This window comes from Corvus kubaryi, unplaced genomic scaffold (genome assembly GCF_017639235.1).
Source record: "Corvus kubaryi isolate FWS band 111438036 unplaced genomic scaffold, C.kubaryi_AGA036_p1.0 138, whole genome shotgun sequence".
Taxonomy (NCBI): domain Eukaryota; kingdom Metazoa; phylum Chordata; class Aves; order Passeriformes; family Corvidae; genus Corvus; species Corvus kubaryi.
Window position 1 is genome coordinate 10,771,269 of NW_024580672.1, and position 22,311 is coordinate 10,793,579.

At 38.7% G+C, this 22,311-nt stretch overlaps 1 protein-coding gene across 8 annotated transcripts in view; it reads right to left on the reverse strand.

Moving 5' to 3' along the window:
• BTRC (beta-transducin repeat containing E3 ubiquitin protein ligase) overlaps window positions 1-22,311 on the reverse strand; it is a 125,986-nt gene that overhangs the window by 94,195 nt on the left and 9,480 nt on the right. For 3 of the 8 annotated variants that reach the window (XM_042019184.1, XM_042019185.1, XM_042019179.1), the window contains exons 2-3: window positions 13,364-13,432; window positions 2,501-2,608 (exon numbers count right to left, since the gene is read on the reverse strand). The exons of 1 other annotated variant lie outside the window; for it this stretch is intronic. In XM_042019184.1, coding sequence (XP_041875118.1) covers window positions 2,501-2,608; window positions 13,364-13,432 — 177 coding nt within the window. Of the gene's footprint in view, window positions 1-2,500; window positions 2,609-13,363; window positions 13,433-17,361; window positions 17,406-22,311 lie in introns of all 8 variants that reach the window. 4 more of the 8 variants (XM_042019180.1, XM_042019181.1, XM_042019182.1 and 1 more) reach the window with 4 other exon arrangements.

Here is a 22,311-nt window from a genome sequence, read left to right on the forward strand (position 1 = left end):
CATTCCCCTATTCATGGGTTTAGCCTTAAAGCCTTTCCCACTGCAGGATGATTGCCTAAAAACAGGGCTGAGGAACCAGAAGATCCTGTTTTCACCTAAGTGTCACCAATAATAAAAACACAAAGAAGAAAACCAAGTCACTTGACATATTAACAGAATCATCTCTAAATCGACTACCTGCCAATGCTTCCCATGAGGAGTCAGCAAGACTTTAACTGAGCTATTCAAAAAGAGCATCTTTCCACATTTCTGTCTGAGCATCTGAAGGCAGGCATGTAAATAACTAGACAAATTCAGCAGTGACTAAGTAGCCTTCCAGATGGCATCTTCTCTTTTGCCACAAGCAAAGAACATTGGTATGCTTCTCCAGTTACTTCAAGCTTGCTACAGAAAAAAGAAAGTAACTTAATAAGAGAAAATTTGCTGGGCTTCAAGAAAGTCTTTAATGCTTTCCTGAAAATTTGATACCAAAAAAAAAGCATTAAAGAATGATGAAATACTGCAACATCACTGCTTTAAGCAGGCTCCAAACCACTCCCTTCTGCACTGGAAAATGCAGAAGCCATGCCTCAGAGGGGAGTTTTCTTCAAACCGTGCAAGCTAATGAGGATCAATCAGAGCCCATTGAAAAAAATGGGCTGAAATGTGGATGACTCAGTGCTGCAGAAGCTGTTGCTGGCAATGTGGTTTCTCTCTCAACTGGCAGTAAATGTGTTCCTCAACACAGCAGAGTTCAGTGAAGAGTATCAGTCTACCATTTCAGATAGCAAGTAGGACATACTTCCCCAATTCTCATAGTCACTAAATACACACAGAAATGTCTCTCCAAATCTGCAGAAATGCAAATGTCAGTCCTACCAGTATCCCAACACAATGACTGGTTGTGCAGCTCACTCATTTGACCCCAAATATCAATGCAGTGTATTAGCAGAAAGTTATTCGTATCTGTCATTAGCAAGGACATCTTAAACTAAAATAAACTAATTTCTCTTCCCACTTTGTAATATATGCCTATTTTAAGTAATCGAAAATAATTCAAGTAGAAAGGAAGAAGTCTCAATTTGAGTTTATAAATTACTTTCCATATACTGCTAAGCTTAAAGAGATCTGAGATTTACTCAACAGCTAAAAGCCCAAAAATTAAGCCCATCCGATTTAGTCAAATTATGCAAATCAGGATTAGGAGTCTAAACTCTGCCTGTTGTCTCTAGAGCCCTCTCAGACTAATAAAAAGTCATCTCTCCCCCTCCCCCAAGGAAAGCTCTGCTAAAAGCTTGGTTCAGCAAAGGAGGCCTGGCAGGACACCTTCCAGAGTCCATCAGTGCTACTGCTGTGTCAGCAAAGAGAGTTGTAGCAAAATGATGCAAGACACTTAAGCCTCCCCTGGGACTAAGAGGATTATTTCCACAGTACTATCCTAGCTCTGGGAGCAAGAAGTAAAATTTAAAATAATCTTTGCATGCTTTCCTTTAGAGGCACATAATGAACCTACCCCAAAACAAGTGAAAATTTCAGAAAGATTCCAGCCTATTCTTTTTATCTGTTTTCGTAAGATGCTGGTAAATAAAACTCTCTGCCACAGGTTGGGCCAGCAGTATCATAATCCAGCAGCATAAACCTTGAAGTAAATGTTCATGCTACGATAAACTCAAATAAACATGCTCTCTACAGAAATACTCCTAAAGCCCCTCACTGCAGTTCATAAAAGACCTCAGAGTATCCAACATGAACATAACACCTCTGGTGCCCAGTCTCTGCTGTCATGTTCACATGCCATCAAAAATGCTGGCAGTCATCTTGAGAGCCTTGTCTAGGTTTCTCAGTGCTCACTCAACACCTGTCTCCACTCTCTACACACAGGAGAATGTCTGCATTTTTTTAAGATTCACTGGTCACCCAAAGGGTCTGAACAAACTTGTTTGGCAGAAAGCTGACTCATGACAGAGAAAAGCCTGGATCTAACAAATTCCTAGACCAAAGGAAAAGAAAAGGTTTCCTTTATTTGCCTTTTGACTGACAGCTTACATGGACAATAATTTTCTGTAGTCCAAATGTCCAGACTCCTGCTAACAAAGCTGAAGTAAAGAATTGCTGGCATCAGTTATCATCATGGCAATGAACTCACCCTCTCAGTCCTTTAAGTGGCACACAAAAAATTTAGATAGGACGGGAATCACTGCACAAATAGCCAGATTGGAGACTGTGTGATAGATACTGTTTGCCAGATATAATTAAGTGGTATCTTTTTGACACAATTTAAAGCCAATGAAAAAGATGATGGTATCAAGCCGATTTAAATAAAATAATTATATGAAGGTAAATGGAAATGCCCCAACTGCCCTGAATCTACACAAAATGGGTAAAAATACCAGAGATCAGAATGACACAGGAAAGGCACAGAGTATGAACCAGAATAAATAGAGGTCAAGCAGGCAAGTAAAGGAGGAGATGCACACGCACACAGATGGAGAGAAAAGGAGTGGGGAGAGACAGAAAGTACCTGGAAAGCTGGGAGTGCGCCAGTCCCTGGGTTATACAGGCATCGCAGCGAGGGCATGCTGTCCGCCAGGCTGGAGCAGCCCAGCCACAGAGATCTGGGCATAGAGCACTGCAGAGAAAGGACAACTATGAGATGGGACTGTATGAGACAGGATGGCACAGATTACAGGAACTTTTAAGGCTTAGCCAAATGGCATCAACACAACTGCACCTGGCCTTAAAAACAGAGACCTCTTTAGGAGAGCAGTAACTGCTGAAGCATCTTTTCCTTGAGAGAAGCTTTACAGATGTTGTAGTAGCAAGAAAAAGGCACTACGGATCAAGAAGGTAAATTTTTGATCAATTTTCTACACCATTGTGTTGAGTTTTCCCAGTAATAAAAAGTTTCTTTCCAATTAATCAAACCTCTTCTCCATCCACAGCAACACTCCAGGCAGAATACAAGGCAAGCAATTTTGCAAGGAAAGCAGAAAAGTAAATGACAACTTTAAGTGTAACAGTTCCAGGGAAAGGTTTGTGTTTTGTCTGTAAAGGGGATAAAAGGAAAAACCTGTGATCCAAGGTGAATAGGAAGTTGGTGACACTTTACAGGAGTTTCATGTTTCTGCTTGTCTTGTTGTTTGTTAAATAAAATAGTTATAATAAATTGATTCAGCTACTACAAACAAATACAAAAAAGGAGCCAAAGCAGCCAATCAAGGAAAATACTAGCCATTTTGATAGTTAAAGCCATTACCCCTTGAAATAGAGAGCTGCTTATTCATTTTACACCACTACTATTAAATTTAGGGATGCATTATGATAGCAATTCTTTTTACCAGACACAGAGTTTTTGAGGCCATAAGCACTACTGTATTTGTGTAATTACTGGCAAGGAAGGAAAAAATAAGTGTATTTTAAATTGGCAGATAGCCATGAAAACTGAAGGATGTGATAGATTAGCTGCTAGAGATTTTAAACCCTCATACTCTCCTTTTTTGCAATCCTGCCTCAGCTTTTTTTTTTTTTTTTAAATAGAGGGGGAGGGGATGGAAGGAAATTTGAGTGGAAAGGGCAGCTGGAATGGGTATGAAATGACAGCTGCCTTCTGAACCACCATTTCTTCCTGCTCTTGAGAGGGCTAGAAAACCTTGCACAACCTTGTGCTAAATGAGTATGTAAGAGCAACAGAACCCATCTTTGAATGAGCAGAAAGGTGATCACCAACATCCATAATCTGGTCCTGTGCAGACAGACACAGAGATTAACCCTGTCTGTCACCACATTCTTTGCTGTACTTTGTTGCAATTTACACTGCTGGTCCAGAAATAGTATTAAAAGACTGCTGGGGAATATAACCTATATAAATGTTCTCAACAGAAGTTTATGATACCTTAAAATAAATTCCTCGTCGCATTTGCATTTAAAAAAAACAACCAAACAACTCTTCACTTTACAAAGATACTGAAACTCAAGAATTTGAGTACTTCATCGTATTACAATATCACATGAATTTATATGTAATGCCCCTCCTGAAGCCAAAAAAACTACAGGCATAGTATTGTAACAAGCTACAAAAGTGACAGGCATAGTATTGTAACAAGCTACTTCCTTGTCCACCATTCTAACCTCCCAAACACTCCCGCATACAAAAAACCTTCCAAATGCTAGCAATCTTTTCTTTTCAATGTAGTATGTATCACTACAGCTACTGAAAGCTGTTGTGACAATCACTTTTTTTAAAAAAATATTCATATATGAAATGGACATCCATGGCTAAGCATTTCACCAGTTTAATTTACTTAAATCAAAGCTATTTATTATTCTCCAAGAATGTCACAGTAACAGGAGATTCACTACATGGTGCCTCTGATGATGCAGAGCAAATTCACTAGGTAAGCATCAGCTGCTTACCACTAGCCATCCCAGGATTCATAACATACTACCAAATAAACAGGGGATGATTTTATTTTTTTTTTCATACAGAGTTATCCAAGACTTGCAGCTATCATTTATTCCATATTCTCAAGCTTTCCCATCCTTTGGGCTGGCTCAAGTTTTTATGCTGTGGTAATGAACTCAAAGAACTGATTGCCATTAAAACTGACTGACAAGAAAAAAAAAAAGAAGTTACTTTAAGTATTTGTACTGACTGAATGAAGCATGGAAAGGTACAGAGGCAGGAAAAATGAGGAGCACTCTGCCAGTGGAAGGGCAAACTTAAGTTGACTCAAAGTTTACGTGAGATTACGGCTCACATCAGAGTCATTAGTCTGCAGGTAGGGCACTCTATTGTGCCAGGGAACTTAGAAGGTGATGAAATGTCTTCCTCTAAAATTGCCACAATAACAAAGGAAAGCATTGAAGGGCTATTCTGCAGAGCTCTCTGTCCAGCAGAGGATATCATTCCTCACCCATGCAGTCCTGCCACTTAGTATTGTTCCAGAATTAGGAAGTGTGAAGTAAAAAATTACCAACACCTTAGATGATTTCTGAATCTGTTCCAGTATATAACAAAATCTACATTAGTGATACAATTCTGTTACCTATCATAAAAATATAAGTGTGAAGTTGCACAGTGTGGAAGGAAATGTCATTCCTGTACTTGCCTTTTTACCTATCGAAGGAAGCAGAGACGCTAAATTACTGTTGGTGACTGAAAGAGGCTTATTCACAAGCCTGAACAAAAGGCCCCAGGTGCTTCAATAGAAACAGCTTGTGTGTAAATCAGATGAGTGACCCAACAGAACAACTTCATTTAGAGCCTGGTCTCTGAAAAATCTCAACAGCCTCCATCCCCTCGAACTGAGCAAGCCACATGTCAAACACTCACTTTTGTACTGTCAGCTCCACAAACAAGGGACTGGCCTCAATGTTCATGACTTGAAAGCTGACTGACAAAAATCCTCTCCTGAACCCAAGTCAATCTACATCTATTCATCAAAACAAAGATACAGCGGCACAGCGCTTGGACTAGAGCCAAATGGGAATGCTGGTATTGCTTGCTAAGTACTGGGCCAGGATGCAGTAATCTCTTTACTTTCCTAACTCCCAGTTGCATTAATGCTTCGGATGTCTGCACAACCTTCAGGCCCAGAGATGCATAGCTTTTTATTTAGAAAAGCTAAGTATCTTTAATACACATTGAGTGGCATAAAATAGGGAATTATTTGACGAAAAACCCAATTTCTCTTTCCAACTGATTTTAAAATCCCACTCCCTGAACTCTGAAATATATTTTCCCACTAAATAAATACACGGAATAGAGTTTCAAACAAGACCAGCACCCTCCTTCTGACAGAGGCTGGTTCCAGCTGCTCCACTGGTGATTAAAATGGGTTTGCCTTATTTTGAATTAAAATAGGCTAGAAGCATTCACAGCCACTGCCTGAGCTGAGTGGACAGTAACTGAGCTAAAGGGAAGATGTATTTTAACCTATTCAATTATTCTTGTAACTATATTGCAGGAACATTTTTTGACTACATTAGATGTTCTGCCTCTAATAGTCTACCCTCTCTTCCAATTATCTGATGTCCTAAAGACAAATTTCAATACACAGTCAATGGGTGAATTTTTGCCAGTGCTAAAAATTGGTTATTTACTTTATTTGCTATTGCATTACAAGATTATACATTACCATTTCAGACTGTGTTTTTCTTATCAAATTTGTTCTCTTCTAGACCTTCAGCAAATACAATATACTAGGGGTAACTAACACAGTTTTAGTAAATTGTGTTACAGGTCAGAAATATATCACCTTGTCCTGTAAAACTAAGTGGCTCTACACAGGGAAAAAGAAGTTCTTGGACTACTACAGTTCACAACTATAGTGTACACCTATGAAGCATAACCTACTATACTGAGCTCGCTGTAAAACAAGAATGACCAAAAGAAAATCAAACAATAGCTGAAGGATATTTTCTTCATAATCACTTCAGAGAAATTAATTAGACAGCAGTACAGAATGACTGTCTTTAATTGTGGCACATTTTAACATAGTGAGGTATTACCTACTACCCCTGCATGAACCCTTGTACTGAACTTTATGATAACCTGTGCACTTAAAACACCTTTGATTTACAGGCAGCCTGATACATTTTTGTACATCTTCACACTTTAGTGACAAAGCCAAAGAGGAAACCCAATTTTTTCCCCAAAGGCCGGTATTTGGTCTACTGTACATAAGATTAATTTCAGATGCTAACCACATCTATTTCAGTCCTTCCCTAGTTCAGAATTATTTCCCTTCTAGTACAGCATCCAGTGCCTTATGCAGGTGAACTCTAAAGATAAACCAATAACAATTTCTAACTATTACAAAAACCAAGACGAGGGGAAAAGAGGTCCTAGAAATTCTACCACCCAAACTGGAACAGATAAAATTAAGGGATGCTCTGAAGGGTATTAAAAGTATATAAACCAGATGTGAGCTTGATATGAGGAGACAGATCTTTCCCCACCTTTTTATCACTTCAGAAAGTGAGTATGGGATGGCTGGCAAGAACAATTCTCCCTGAAAGTCTCTTTCACACTATTGTTTCCTGCATGCTCTATAAAATCTAATTCTCAGGAAATGTGCCTTAGGAATTTTAATCCTTTATCAAACACATGCTCAGATCTTACTGGGATTCCAAATATTCAGAATTATTTTTATCATATAGCACAAAAAATGGGAGAACAAACCTCAATACCACCTTTCCATCTCACTCAGTTCCTCTTACACTTTTTTTGGCCACATACCTAACTAAGCCAATGCCAAAAATATAACATACATCACTTTCACATTGTGTCCAGTCTGCACTATTCCTGTCACCACAGAATGCAACACATTGCATGAAACGTATCAGATAAGGCAGCTGCTATTTACATTACAAATGTTGGTCTCATGAAACTTAATAACAATTCCAGAAATTTACTTCTGGCTAAAAAGTGATTTTTCATTCTTTTAACCTCTCACATACACATAAAAATGAAAAGGTATCTCTTATTTTTCCCTCTACTGTTCTGAGAGATGTTTTCTGATTAAATATATATATAAGTATTAAAAAAAAAAAAATACTCCCAGTGCATCTTGTATACTTTTCACAGTTAAAAAACCTACCATATATATTTCATTTTTTAGCCTTGGTAGCTCTTCTTATCTGAAAAAATAGTATATAATACAACTTCTGAAAATGCTGCCGAAATCGAATGAGAATATTCATTATTTACTTTAGTAGATTTTGTGGGGCTTATTTTTTTTTCTTTTCCCCCTATCCCAACAATGGATACAAGGCATACTAAATACGTAATTACATGAGAGAGCCACACAGCTTTCAAAGGAGCCATTCAAGTGAATTGTGTAAATAATATGCCTTTAAAAACCCTAACATATGAATACAGATTTACCAGTTATGAAGTAGTTATATACCTGAGAGACAAGAATATGCATTTAAAAAAAAATTCTGCCCAATTATGAACTTACCAAAGAGACTAGCATGTCTCAGAGCAAATTAATACTTTTATAACTTTCTTCAAAAGTTTTTTGCCTGTTTTCATTTGAAAATAAGAAAAACATTAAAAGCTGTAAGTCTTAATTAAGACAAAAAAACCAATAGTCAAAGCCATACAGTTAAAATTTGCACCTCAGACTAGTTTTCCACACCTATAATCAGATAATTCCAACTTTGTCACTGGCAATTTTTCTTGAAAGTCTTTCCACAGTAAGAAAATTAATTTATAAAAATAAAGAGGCAACTGTAGTAATTCTTGGAGTGTGACCATGAGAAGGATCTCACAGAGCTCAACTAGCCCACCAACTGTCAGCTCTTCTAGCTGCACATATTGCACCAGAATTGTGAAGGGCCAGATGCAGTTGCTGTCACAACCAGTTCTTTGCACAATTCCTCACCTTCTATTACGCTCAGACACCTTGGTCACATTTCCACAAGTGCGTAAGGGATGATTCAAAGTGGTTTGTGCTCCTGTTTCACCATAACAAAAGCTGTATCATTAAAGACCCTTGGACCATTTTTCATGAACTGCAAATCAAGCAAACCAACATTTCACTTTGGGAAAGCTGAGCATATGTTTCTGGGATAACCAGGGTCTGACTTCTAAACAATTAGGTCTCACAAATCAGTGGGTGAAATATGCTACTAGGATTCAACTGTAACACTCTTCCTAGATTCCAAACATAGGTAATACTGGACTTCTTACCCTGGTACAGATCACTGACTTCAGTGCAGCAGTTTTCCCCTTCACCCTCAGGGTGTTACTACATTCTGCCAGCTTTGCTGTGCACACTGAGCTCCAACTGCTGTAAAGGGTTCCTTTTCCTTCAGCCTCCCACTTTGCGTGTAATTGCTCAGTAAATTTTCCTTAACATACGAATTATGCAAACTCTTCTCTAATCTTCTGGTAACTCCCTAGCTAACAGTAACTTTTTACAAGATATTCCAGTTCACTAACTACTTTTAAATATCAAAGATAAGACACATGGAAAAGGATTTACATATTCAGTTTATTCAAATTATAACTTACCTGAGTGGAATCTGGGAGGATCAAATCACAGCTTTTAGGTAAATGTTTGTGAAGAAATGTTTTCCCCAGAGTGGTTACTGGAGTTCAACCTCTGTGATTCCAAGTCAACAGAAATTACATGCCCCAGCAAGGGGCCAACTTCCATCTACAAGGTATACAAGATCCTCATTTGCCAAGTGCTTGAGGGAACTTGTATGGATCACATCGGAACTAGACAATACTAATGCTTTCATAATTATAGCTTTTTAATGCATGAAGCTGATAAATTTAAACCAGTGCAGCTGCAGAGCTTTAAGATTCAGGTGCCATACCCTTCCTTAAGGAGCAAAACTTGCAGAGACTTGTGTGTGCTCCTTTAAACAACACCAAAGATGGCAATGCTAAAAACAAACCCTACACAAACTTACTAAGAGCAAGCTCACCAAGGTCTAAAGCACAAAACTATGTGAAGGCTTAAAATGGAGATCTTACAAGAGCAAGTGCACTTGGCTCTTTGGTAAGCAAGAAAACACAGTGGCTACTAAGCTCCATTATGTCTGATGATCTTAGAAGTATTTTCCAAACTTAATGATTCAATAATTCTGTGTCTAAAGCCTGATCAATTCCAAACAGTTTAAAATCTTATTATGTAATTCTTTGACATAGGCATTCCACATGAGTTCGAGCAGAGTAACACAGCATCCTAAGGAATATGTTGAAAGCTCTTCATCTTGGAATATTCCTAGAAGTTCTGTTTTCATGCCACAAACTGCAGAGAAAAAACCTACACTGATGGAGAGATGAAACGGAAGTTTCATTAGATTTTTCCCTCATCTCTAGCTTTATTTAATTCCATAAAATCTCTCAGAGTTATTGTTATGCACCTACAAAAGTGTTTCAAGGATAACTGATATGTCTGCATAGCACTTTGAGAACATAAAGTACTATATGAGTGCCAAGTATTAATAAATGAACTGCAGAAAGAAATCTTATTTCGACTTTCCACCCAAGGAGTTAGCATCTGAATTTTAAAAAGCATATGGATCCACTGAAAATAGATGCTTTAGAAGTTAAGGAAAAGATGCTATATGGCAAAATTACAAAACCAAAATATTTCCAGAATCATTGCATTTTTGTCTCAGGTAAGTGCAATTCTAGCAGAAGAATCCTGTTTTCACCACAGTCCTGGTTTTTACACTCTCTTTTCCAGCTGACTTGACTGAAGTGCAGACCATTAATATCTGAAGTGCCTTCTTTTGATTATACTGGCCTTTGCTGGTACCAATCTAGTTAAGGTATCACCAAGAATTTCCAACATAAAACACATTTACAGGTTTATAACTTGGCTTTAAAAATTCTACTACAAAAAGACAGTGGGAGGCAGAAAGGCTCAGATGAATGCGTTATATTACATATCCTATGTGATGCATACTTGCTCACAATGCTATGAAAAAGGGAAGGATTATCTTTAACTCTGAATTACCATGTTTCAGAAGCCACTTAAAATGATACTTTTACTTCCCCGTTTATGTAATCAAAATAATGTTTTGTAAATGTTTCAGCTAATTAGCTTAACTTGCCCACTTTCATAGTCTGGCATAAATTACAGGAAGTGTCCATATAATACAGGAATTAGAATGTCATGTCTATTGACTGTATTTATACACAAACATTCCCTCCCTTTCTCCCTTCAGAAGTCAATTGTGGCTTGTCTCCAAAGGGTCAACATCTAGGTGATGGGATGATACAGACTGCTAGCAAGTCAAAAGCTTAAATGAAGATCAAGGCTGAATAAACCAACTGCAGGTGTTTGCCTTTTTGTAGAAGATAAACAGGAAACAGCTAGAGTAAAGAGAACAGTGCAGGCAACTTCAAATGCCAGTCTTAAAGCAACATATTTCTGGCCATTGGTATTGTATTTCCTCTAGCCCACATAAGAACACAATGTAGCTCTCCATTGCAGCACAGCAACATTAAATATAAAACCTGCCATTAAAGGGCAGAGGGTAATGGCATCAGTGTGGGCGACCCATGCTCAGGTAGTGTTCAATTATTATCTCCAGTCTAAGCAGGCTGAAAATACGCAAATCCAGACAGCATCTGGTTTTAGACAAAATTGTCAGTTTTATGGATATTTATGGTAGGTGTCCAGTCTTGCAGAACTCCATCTTCCTCCACCTCATCTGTAATATAAACTGCTTTTAGTCCACATTAATACAATGTGTTACTGGGATACTTCTCACATTTTGTCTAAGTCTGGCAGTAGATCAATACTCAGCCATGCTGAGGAAAAAAAAAACATTAAGGTAGGATCCTTTTAAATATACAGACAACAGGAGAATAAACCTGATGCACAGCCCCCATTCCATCTGGATGCATATGTAGACTATGCTTTTACATACATCAAAAGTGGCTTTCTTTTCAATACATAGTGTTAAGGAATCCTACAGGTAGTACCTTTGAAAGATATCCTATACCAAATCAATCTCACCTCAAAAAAATTTAACCTCTCTGCTTCTAATGAAAGCTCTTCCCAGCCTTTTTATCAACTGCCTTACCCTTACACTTCCTGTGGTGAAATCACAGCACGAAATTGGAATAGCAAAGCTACTTCCACGACAGTCTCTGCTGATGACAAGCACAGGTTTATAACTTTTCCTTGGGTCAAGGAGTGAGAAGATTGAGATAGACACTAGAACCAATATCAATAAACTAAAAATCAAAAGGAAAAGCATGCTTACAAAAAAAATCTTTTTTAAAAAGTGCAAGTTCTTCTATTATTTGAGGTTGCCTAGTTTAAAGCCTCCTTGGAAATTTTACTGTGCATTTTAGGCTTTTTACCCCCTTGGTATTTTGCAGAGTCCAAAAACCATATATCCCATCTGCATCAGAGCACTGGTAATATAAGGCTGGTCTGTTTGCCTCAGAAGTAAAAGGAAAACAGAACAGCCACACGATCCTCTTCCTATTGTTCTCCCAACCCACATAAGAAACAGAAACTGATGCCATGCCCCACAGGTCAACAAACTTGAGCTCTGTGAGACAATAATTGCAGAGTTGAGATTCCTCTGAGACACCCTGCCTCCGGCTCAGCAAAGTTTAAATCAAGAAAACATAAGCTTCAGTGTCCCAACTGACCTTTACTAGTGTGGACTTGAGGAGAGAGAGAGAAATGGTCTCTCAGAAAGAAGCTCCAAAGCACACTTCACCTTTGCAGCACATCACTCATTCAAACAAATGGTTTGCAAATATAATGTTAGACTCAATGCCCATCTTCTAATAGGTGTTCAAGCTCTGCTCAGTTTCACAGAAGTCAATGTAAGTTGACAGCAGTAAGCACCTTGCACAAGCAAGCTACTTACTGCTTGTAAGATACTGACACAAGACTGGAGACAATCAAAACCATGCTGTTAGCACCTTCAATGAAGCTCTTATGTTTTAAGGGGATATGCTGCTGCAGCTTTTCATTCTCACACTCTGCTCAAGTGACTTGGCTCTTTGTTTCTGTTGGGCTCACGGTACCACCTTGAAGATCCCTTCACCACCATGTTTTGTCATTTCACAACTGCAGTTGCCATGACAACAGGATGCAGCTTATCTGTACTGTTTTCATATTTCCAGTTTTTGTTGCCATAACAACACATTCTGGCTTTCTACAAAACCAGCAACTTTAAGCCGTGTATTCTCAAGGACACAGGATTCATCATATATGTATGTTCATCAGAGAAGAGATCTGTACAGGCCATTTGTAAATTAAGCTATTCTTTCTGAAGGGGGATTTTTCACTCACGAAAGTGAAAAGCTGACAGCAATTGCTAGAGGCAGACTGCTGAGACATCTAAAGCCTGGCCTTTAATAATAGCCAGAGTAATATAGCACTAGGCCACTTCCGAGTGGGGACTCCCCACAGTGTCAGACTGTGTCAAACTGCACAATTGTTATGTGATGTGAGTAAGTGTCCATACTTGATTCACCCAGGCAGATCTGAATTAGATGCTAGACACAATTCTCTTGAGTTTTAACCCAGTGGCCTCCCCATTATTACCAGCACCACCACCATGCAGCTTTGTGTTTGAAGGCCCATTTTAATTCTGTAATTCAAGCTGTTGTTGTAGATTTGTTTTCAGACTCTGACCCTCTTCGCTTCCAGGTGACTGCATTTTGAACTTTTATTTACAGGAAGTGCACATTCATCAGACTGGTGAGAAAATGTTATACAAACACAGCATGCATAAACACAAAACAATGATGGCTATGAGGGGTATCAGCTAACATGGCACTGTAACTTCATTACACCCTCATTTATGTACTTCACTAATGAGACAAGCACAGGTGTCCAACACGGTCCCTCACATGAGATGAATAACAATAATACAGTCCAACCTGCTTTAGCCATGCTTGGTATCCAGAAGATATAAGTTGGAATCCATCTTTTGGCATGTGTATTCGGGGCTAGGAGAGAATAGACATAAAGAGAGACCTCCTTTTACACTGGGACCTAGCTAACCTAAGGCTAAATTCTGGAGCATTTTAAACAATGCAGATCTTTTTAAGCCACATATGAAGGTTTAGTCCCCAGATTAGTTCTTGTTTACTGATCTGATATCAGCTGCTTTAAGAACACTTTTTTAATAAAGTCACCATTTTTATGTTTTTCACCATTTTACATTTCAGTTCAGTATATATATATATGTATTTTTTTTAATTTCCACAAAAATGCACTTGGATAAGCACAGCCTCTGTGGTGGGTGCAATAGCAAAGACTAATGGTCACTAATGCTTTTGACACTACATAAAAAGCAAATGGTGTCAAAACAGCAGTAGTCAAGCTATGAGTGTTTTCACAGTCACCATCCTCAACGTGGTCAGACCAGACACTGGACAACATGAAGAGATTACAGAAAATTCCTGAAGAGGAGCAGCTTTAATAGCAGGACAACAGGAAATTATACTCACACACAGCCATAAATTATGCCTCAAATCGACAGACAAACGTAATCTCCCCCCCACTTACTGTTTTCATGCTTTATTGGGTTGAAGAAAAGACAAGACATCCAATTGCTCTAGAAGCACAAAACACATACAGCATAACTTACAGCTAGGAAAAAGTACGCAACAAAACCCAAAGCACCGCCTGGCATGACATTTATTTGTAGTTCAAAGATACTCCCACATTCAAGTGGATTCAAGTGCTCCCCCTCCCCACAAAAAAAGGAGATGCTTAGAAATTAAAATCACATCTAAGCAACGAGATCAGTCAGGACATCTGCAAACATCAAGTCCAGAGATGTTTCTTACTCCTGGAAACTACTTCACAATCCCGTTCTTAACTCACAGTACTTCCCCTCCAAATCAGAAAGGAAAGGCTGGAAAAAGCTTTCTCATTTTCAGAATGGCTCTACTGAAAGTTAGTTTACTCTCACTTGTTCTTGAGTCGACACAATATTTAGTCTGTACAAACTGCATCCACTTTGGTACTAGTAACACCAAAAACCACAATTTGTTGGAGAGAAAAAATGTATTACGGCTGAATGATGAACCTTCACACCTATGGTGGGTAGTCCAGCCTTGGAATTTGAAAATAAAGTAAGAACTAGAACAGACTAAAATCTTGCCTCTAAAGAGAGGTACACACTCAGGATTTTACAGTATACTTTGAGCACTTGTTATTTTTGCTTCTCTCCAGTTTGAATTTAAATCCTCCTAAATCTTTCAAAGTAGTAGTAAGATTATGCCCTGGTGTCCTAGCCAATGATCTCAGTTGAACATGAATTTTAACAACCACCATTGTGCTGATAAATTAAAGTCAAGTATATCTGGTTACTGCATTCACCTGCTGTGTTTGGACTTGCAATGCTTAACACATTAACAAATTACGTTTTAGGAGACTTCTCACACAGCTAGAAGCATCACCCTCCAAGACCTAATCCTTCCTTCAGCATTAACGTCATGGGTGGTTAGTCTCTCTACAACTGTAAAATGAGGACAACACTCATTTAACCCACCTCACAAGTTTGCTGAGAGGAGCTCTTGCCATTTCTATGTGCTTTGAAAATGCAAGAAACTATATGAAGTGCTGCATATCTAGCAAGAACACTACAGAAACACACATTGTACTTCTGGCTCAAGTGCTTCAGTTGCTTTTTTTAAAGTAGCACAGCCCAGTATGTATCTACCCAGGAAAAAAAAGAAGTCCTCATAAACAAGCAGAAATAAATTTTGAAATCACAGTGTCAGAAGCAGAGAGACCTGAATACCAGTCTCAGATGTGCCCAAGTTCACAAAACAAATTGCAAAAAATTACTTCATTTCTTTCTGTTTCTGTCACTTAACCTACAAATTAAAGGATAACACTCAAACTCTTTGGACCAGCAGGCTGCTTAACATTTGCCAGCCCATCAGTCCAGGGCAGTCTGAATAACTGATTTGAGACACTGACTTAAACCATTTCATATGAAGACTCTGGTCCTGCAAATATATAAGTGTATTAACTGATCTGTTGCCATCAACAGGGTTTACTCTTAAGCAGAAGTGTTTCCAGTACTAAAGATAACACTGTATTTCTATTTAGACAACTCTTACCGGCACAATTTTTTGTGACTTGAAAGTAAAGTTGCTTGAGTATTGTAATAAAAGCAATCAGGACTTTCGGCAGATTAGCAGCTACTGTAAACTCAAATTATTTTTCAATGCTGACAGGTGAAACATAAAAAAATAGGAGAAACTAAGATCCATCACTCATCCCTCAATACTGTATTTGCAAAATCCTCTCAATGAGGTATGTCTTCTCTACATTTGCTAAACCTACTCTCATCTAAGAAGATATGAAACTAAATAGAAGGGAAGTAAAGTTTACCAGTATGAGGTATGGGTGTAATTACCCACATACTGCTGCTTATGCCATTAAAGTGGGATATTTGCACAGGTGAGCCCCTATTCACGTCAAAATAAGCACAATAGAAAAGCATCATTTAATTAAAATTTCTCAGATTGATGATTGGCTAAACTTTTACAACCAGTCTCCTAAATTCTGAATTTCTCTGGTTCTCCAAGGCACACTGTAAATGACCCCTAGGAATGCATTCTTCAGCAGAGAGAGGCAATTAAAGTAGTACATCCGGTTAAAATATTCTGAATTGCAGTGTCCCAATGACAGCAGACAGGACTATAAGAGGACTGTCAATTAAAGAAAAAAAAAAATTCTCTCTTCCCCCCAGCCTTAAAAAGATGTGGGACCCAGTAAAGCATCTTGTTTGAAAGCTGTATTAATTTATCAATCAACATTAAAATCTTCCATGATTATGATCCATTCAAAGCAATTCCACCAGCAATACAATTCATTGCCCAGCAAGACCTACTCATTTTTGTATTTTCATGAGCACGCATCCTTTATGCTCATGGTTCAATACCATTCATAAGCACAGTATTTTCTCTTAGCATCTGCTCCAGTATTTTCCATGACTAGAAGTCAGGCTGCTAGGGGAATTTTGCTCTCTTTTTCAATAGCATCAACAGTGATTGCATTCCTCAAAAAGTAACGCTGAAAGCTCTCTAACTGCTAATTTCCATCAAGCTATTTTGTGAATATTTCACATTTTGATCTAGGTGAGTGACTACTTTATAATACAACCTATTCTACTTCCTTTCCCAAGACATTCATGTTAATTATTGAGGCCTTGCTTTAAAAATGAGCCTTCCATCACCACAGATGTCTTATTCCACAACCATCAGCAACTTACTCACAGTTCTGAAACGCAGTTTTACTCTGTATGAAATCTTTACTCTCACTCTAGTCTTTCTGATGTCCACAGAACTTGTTATTGATACATTAGCCATATATTAAAATTATTATATATATTGCATCTGTCTATAACCTGGGAAGCCAAAATAGCTTACTTTGCTCATCTCTTTGTCTGCAACCTCTGATTTTTTTTCCTTTAGTAATCTACTCTTCCATTTTTAATCCATTTGCTTTCTGCACTCCCTAGCAAGGCCCAGAACAACAGAATGATTCTTGAGAACAAGTCAGTAATTTAAAATTCAGTGGTACCCTCTCCACTTCTCTACAAAGGCTGATTTTCAGAGGACATTTAATTACAGGCCTGAGTTCCTATTTTCTAAGCCTAAACACAACCCCTGAAGGCTTACAAGATTTGAGTCACAGCTGGAGCTGTGGTTACTATACAGTTTAAATATCAGCCTCTTTACTGTGCAATTTGTTTCGAAAATCAAATCAGATGCTGTGTCATAAACAAGTGCTAATTAAGTACTGAGTGGAAATTGGGCTTTTCTGTGCAAGAAGGGTTCTTAAATATCTGCATCGTCACTTCCATAAGAAAGGATAAATATGTCAAGAATGATAATTATAAAAGGAAACCTACTATGGTACTTCCAAGGCAGTACTGCTGCTTCTGCATTTCATCTGCTTCCATGTAAGAAGAAAGGAGGGGGGAAAAAAAGTTAAGACCTGTATGAAATATGTATGTACTAAGGATCTTATTAATCTGATCATATCACCCATAATGCTTGCTGTTCCCTCAGAGAAGACATTCACTCTGGGTTTCAATCACATAGGATTTAAACAAGATAACTAAACCCATCTCTCTCCGTCACTGCAAAGCAATAATGAAGCTACTTATATTACCATTCCTTTTAAGTCATGATCCACACACCGTATTTATTTGACAATAGCATTGAATTCATTAGACATAACACCTTGTTTGATAAATATCAAGTGAAGAACAGGAATAATGCATTTTAATACTCTGAAGGTTGCCTCTGAGTAACAATATTCACGACTCCATTAACTAACAGGCTCTCGGCTACAAAAGCAGAATTAGATCTGTCAGTCACTGACATGGAAGGGCATGGCCAGTTGCACTGAAGATTGTCCGGTTGAGATGACTTCCACAGCAAAGGAAAGTATCCCCTGTGGCCTAGAACTTGTAATGAGTTTGCATCCATTACAGCAATAAACTGAATTCCTATTACAGAATATACAACTTCATGGCCCAAACAGATCCCTGACTCTATTGCCCAAAGCAATACTCAAAATAAGGCACAGTTAGATCTGTGGATTCCAGTTCAACAAAACCAAACACACGATTTGCTATTTTGCACTGCTATTTGGAGAAAAACCCATGAGCTCTCTGATCCTAAACCCATAAGTTGCCAATATTTAAGTGTGCCCTTTGTGAGATTTTGTGGAAAGAATGAACAAACACTAAGTCAGCTGACTGTCAGGTCTCACAGTTTGATACAAACTCCTTCAGAAGGACACAGTGCTCTCAAACAGTAGGTTCTGACTGCCTGCGACCTTAATGAGTTCACCGCACGTGGTGAACATGGCTACTCCAGTTCTTTAATGAATCTGCCTCAGTTCGTCGACTGAGATCTGCTCAAAACCAACTCCCACTGGAGAGTGTCTATTTATACTCCTTGACAGATAAATAGATGCAAAGTTTTTTTATATCCTGCAAGAGCAGCAGCAACCAGGTAAACTACTTTTGTAACATGAAACACCTGGATACCTTCTTTAGGGCTCACAAGAATACTAAGCTACAGTATTGAAAACCAAATGGAGATCCATGACAGCACTCCATTAATGTCTGAACAAAGTAACAGCAAGATCCACAAACATGCTTGCTGTAGTGGTGTGGAGATCCTCTTTGTGCCCATGCTTGATTTAACAACCATTTGATATTTTAAGTATGAAATTCAAGTGCTATATCCAGCCTCCTTTAAGACTGCAAGATCTGTGGTGAAGACCATTTCTCATGCTACTTTCTGAATTTGTGCCAGGTAAGTATCCAATAAGAACAGTGACATTCACAGTGCAAGCATTATGTATAAAACAGCAGCTGGGAGCTTGTTCAGAGATCAACAAAATGAAGCTCCTGCCTTCCACGTATCTTGTCTCTTTTTTGTAAGTCCATAGAAAAGTCAGAAAGTTCACTTGGATTCTAATTTTTCACAGAAATTCAGAGTATCTGGAATAGAAAGTCCTGTACTTAAAAAAAATATATATACAGCCAAGGTAAACCAAATTGTAGTTTTCCAAACTTAATCTCCATAATGAGCATAAGAACATACAGTGTTAACTTTCACCTTCCTGATCTCCTGCTGAATTTTAGGTAGCAGACAAAAAAGCATGCAGCAGAGATGGGTTACAGGCCTGTGCCAACTATCCTGGAAGGAAATCTGCAGTTCACACATCAAGCAGACAAATTTGTAAAAGGAATACCATTTATTTTCTAAAGAGAAGGAAACACTTTCAAGAGCAGACTCCAGCACTCAACCACATTTTCTGCTTAGCTACAGAGCTCTTGTCTTCTGAGCAGGCTCCAGCACTAGCCAAACATTTTCCTGTTCAATAAAGTAAACAAAACACTCCCTTTTTGCAGGAACGGCCATTCTGTCCCAATACATTTCCCTTACAAAGCACTCTGCTACAATTACAATGCAGGACCTTTTCACCCATCAGAAGTAACATGGAATCCGTAACTAATTGCCTCAAGAACTTACCAAAATATATTAAATTTCTTTTCCTTATATAAATACTCTGTACCAAGTTCAGCTCCATGACAGTTCTCAACTCCTGGCATAGGATGTAAATGTTACTTTGCTTGGCTTAACTAGAGCAAACTCCTCCTTCAACCAAGAAACACCAAAGCATCACCTGCTGTCTTGGAGGAGGACCACAATGCCCAAATGAAGCAGGGGCAACAGCATCAGCTGAAGACACCTAATGGGCAGCCCCTGGTAGCAACGTCATGCAGGACAACCATCTGTAATTCTAACCAGAATGAATCTAAAATGTTGCAGAAATGGCTGGCCAAAAAAGAAAAAACCAAAACACACACAGACAAACAGTATGTCCCCCCTCCCAAGAAAGGAAATCTACTGAGACTGAGTACTGGTAACTCTTGCCAAAATGAAACAGTCACCGTGGGACGCTAAGAAAATCTGCTCCCAATTTAGAACAAATGAGAATTAGCGCTAGACTAACCCAATCTTCTTCTTTAAGAAGATCACTGAAGTCCAGACAAATTAGAAGTAGTTAAGCATTCAATAGAGAACATGTAGGAAGTTACTAGTTAAAATGAAGAGGATTAGGATTAATACCAGAGTTAAAAGGAGGCTAAGAAACTAAAAACTGTAGAGCATCACAGGCAATTTTGAATAAGGAACCACCAAGCTGTACAGAGAATGATCCTTTTTGAAATCTATTATTACTCTTGAAATTGAAGTTAAATCATCTCACTGATGGCTAAAAAACCCCAAGAATTTCTGATGTGCTAATGAAATTAAAGAGGCATCATAAATATATAGGACAAAGCATCTTGAAGATTTGGTAACAGAACTGACATATGATGCATATAAATCAAAAAGTTACATTATTTCCATTATAAATTAGGAACTCCGTATCTGAGAAGAGGGAAAGAGGCCCTGGGATATGTTACTCATTAGATAATGATGGCTCACCCATAAGATGTGGCCATGGAAATGGCAAATACTACTACCAAGAGATTGTATAAAGTAAAAAATTCCAGAAGAGAGGAATTAGGATTACTGCTTTAGTAGAAGGAATCCATGAAGTATTTCCTGGAATGTTCTATATAGCTCTGGTCATTCATATTTTAGGGAGACTAATCTAATTTTGAAGCTGTTTAAAAAGGTCTACTAAGATGATCAAAAGTTCCAGGAAATGTCTTACAACACAAGGAAAAATAAATTTAAAAAATCTGATTTAGCCTGACCAAATCCAGCTCAGAGCAGACTATGATTACTCTTCACAAATATCTGCAGATGAACACAGGGGAACATGGAGAGCTATTTAAGCTCAAGCACATTGGCATATGAACAGATGAGAATGACTTAGCCATGAATGGAGTTAAGCAGTAAAATAAGAACTAGGATTCTGACTTTCATAGTAGTCAAATTTGGAATAGCTCTGTAATGGCACAGCAAAGAGAATTCCACTTAGCTACTGCTTTCAGTAGCTTGTAAAAGCTTTAGAGAGTACATTGGCTGCCAATATCAGACTTGAACCCATGCTCCACAAGACCTATTCAGATCCAACACAGAGATGTGTCTTCTCACTGACGGGGCCTTTATCATCTCTGCCTAAATTCTTATTTTAAGGTCAGTGAGATTATAGATATACAGGAATATTTTCTTGTCAGTAAAAAACTTGCAGGGTATTTATGCTTGCTTATAACAACAGCTGTAACAAAGTACTAGAGCAATACACTTCACCGGAGTCACCCTAGTCAAGAGAAGGAAAAACAGAAAGGAAAAAGTTACCAAAAGAAAAGGGAATGTAAATGTTTGTCTTTTTGAATATATTAGCAACAGGAAACACCTTCTGTCATATTTGAAGAGGCTGTTAACATTATTTGGATTTCTTTCTGTTGAGATGCCTCCAAGACTCATCTTCTAAAACAAGATTGATCCACCGTTTCTTGAGACTACACCCCCTTCTCATTGTTCTAATTTGCAGGAGATGAATGATAGCTGGCTGCATTTCTCAATCATGCTGAGAGTTTTGGCATATAAGAAGGAAGGGCATTGAGCAGACCCAATGAACAACCCCCCTGGAGAATTGCCAACATCTTCCTAATAGACAGAATTCAAGGCCAACTACCCATAAACTAAAAGCAACTCCCACATAAACACTGCTCCATTCTGCATTGCTCTCACAATAAATTACAAATGATGTATGTAGAAAGGGAGACTGACTACATTGTATGACGGACTTTCATGATAGACCATTTTTCTCTGAAACAACTAGAGACTGTTCTGGTTGCTGTATGGGCAAGCATGGAAACGTTCAGACTCTTTTCTAGTCAGCATACAGTCCAGTCCTAATTAGTATCATGGCTTAGTATAGGTTGGGTTTTTAGGAAAGAGGGCTTCAGCCACAGAAGTGATTCTCTTGCAAAGAGGTGCGTACAGCTTCCTCTATAACCCGACAGAACCAATCAGCTGGCTAGTTTGAATATTGGCAACTTTTTAAAGCCACTTAAGAAGCTTGACACGCCTCTGTGATCCACATTTAAGAACGAACAGAGCCCGGGAAAGCTCTCTTGCTTCCAGCTTTCAGACAGGTAACTGGGGGGGGCTGCAGGCGGCCCAGTGGGGCTGGGCCAGGCCCTCCCGCAGCCCTGCTCCATGCGGGCCGGCCCCCACACAGCCCTGCTCTGTGCAGGCAGCTCCCTGCTCCATGCGGGCCGGCCCCCACACAGCCCTGCTCTGTGCAGGCAGCTCCCTGCTCCATTCGGACCGGCCCCCTGCCACAGCCCTGCTCTGTGCAGGCAGCTCCCTGCTCC